General features: G+C 37.9%; 1 protein-coding gene across 1 annotated transcript in view; it reads right to left on the reverse strand.

The window, feature by feature from the left end:
* Nucleotides 1-1,145, reverse strand: part of LOC107591126 (kelch-like protein 17) — a 10,979-nt gene that overhangs the window by 8,707 nt on the left and 1,127 nt on the right. The window contains exon 2 of the mRNA XM_016280167.1: nt 415-617. Coding sequence (XP_016135653.1) covers nt 415-617 — 203 coding nt within the window. The remainder of the gene's footprint in view (nt 1-414; nt 618-1,145) is intronic.

Consider the following 1,145-nt stretch of genomic DNA (forward strand, 5'->3'; position numbering starts at 1 on the left):
GTGTGATAACTGAAGGATCATGTGACGAGTAATGATGCTAAAAATTCCGCTTTGAAATCACAGGCATAAATTTAATTTTAAAAGATATTCAAATAGAAAACAGTTATTTTAAATAGTAAAAATATTTCAAAATTTGACTGTACTTTGGACCAAATAAATGCAGGCTTGGTAAGCAGAAGAGACTTCTTTAAAAAGCATTAAAAACCATACTGTTCAAAAACTTTTGACTGGTAGTGTATGCATATGCTCTTTCGAAACAGGACAATTATCAGAAGACCTTCATTTGCAAAGATGCAAATTGTTTGCACAAACCGTCTGAACATCCCATCTTGGTAGTACCTCACAAAGCAAACAGGGTTTTTGTGAGTGTGATATATACATAATGCACTTCAAAAGACACTAAAGGTGACATACCTGCACATTTCCCTCTCCAACTACAATTTCGGCAGTGTAGGCGTACTGCACCAGCTGCTCCAGAGCCTGAGGGTCAATGTCATGCAGGGTCACATGGGTCTGACGGCTTTCCGACATCTCATCTGCACAGTCACAACACACAGTAGTGATGTGTCGTTCGCGAACGAGCCAGCCGATTCTTTGTAGCAAACGAGAAGAGCCGACTCCCGTCGGGGAGAGCCAAATCTTCAACCGGAGCCTTCTATTTTAGGACAATTTAGCAATTGTGAATGGTTGGTGTGTTGTCATTTTTTAAATTTAGTGTTATAAAAAAAGGTTTATTTTTATGAATTTTTTCGCAAAAAAATAAAAAATACACATGTGGCTAATCACATGGGAGGACAGACTAGGATCATACCATTATGTGAAGGAATGGGGACACAAGCTCCGAATATACAGTGGGGGAAAAAAAAGTATTGGGGAGAGCCAAATCTTCAACCGGAGCCTTCTATTTTAGGACAATTTAGCAATTGTGAATGGTTGGTGTGTTGTCATTTTTTAAATTTAGTGTTATAAAAAAAGGTTTATTTTTATGCATTTTTTCGCAAAAAAATAAAAAAATACACATGTGGCTAATCACATGGGAGGACAGACTAGGATCATACCATTATGTGAAGGAATGGGGACACAAGCTCCGAATATACAGTGGGGGAAAAAAAAGTATTTAGTCAGCCACCAATTGTGCAAGCTCT

The sequence above is a fragment of the Sinocyclocheilus grahami genome, unplaced genomic scaffold (assembly GCF_001515645.1).
Source record: "Sinocyclocheilus grahami isolate Dianchi unplaced genomic scaffold, SAMN03320097.WGS_v1.1 scaffold137.1, whole genome shotgun sequence".
NCBI lineage: Eukaryota > Metazoa > Chordata > Actinopteri > Cypriniformes > Cyprinidae > Sinocyclocheilus > Sinocyclocheilus grahami.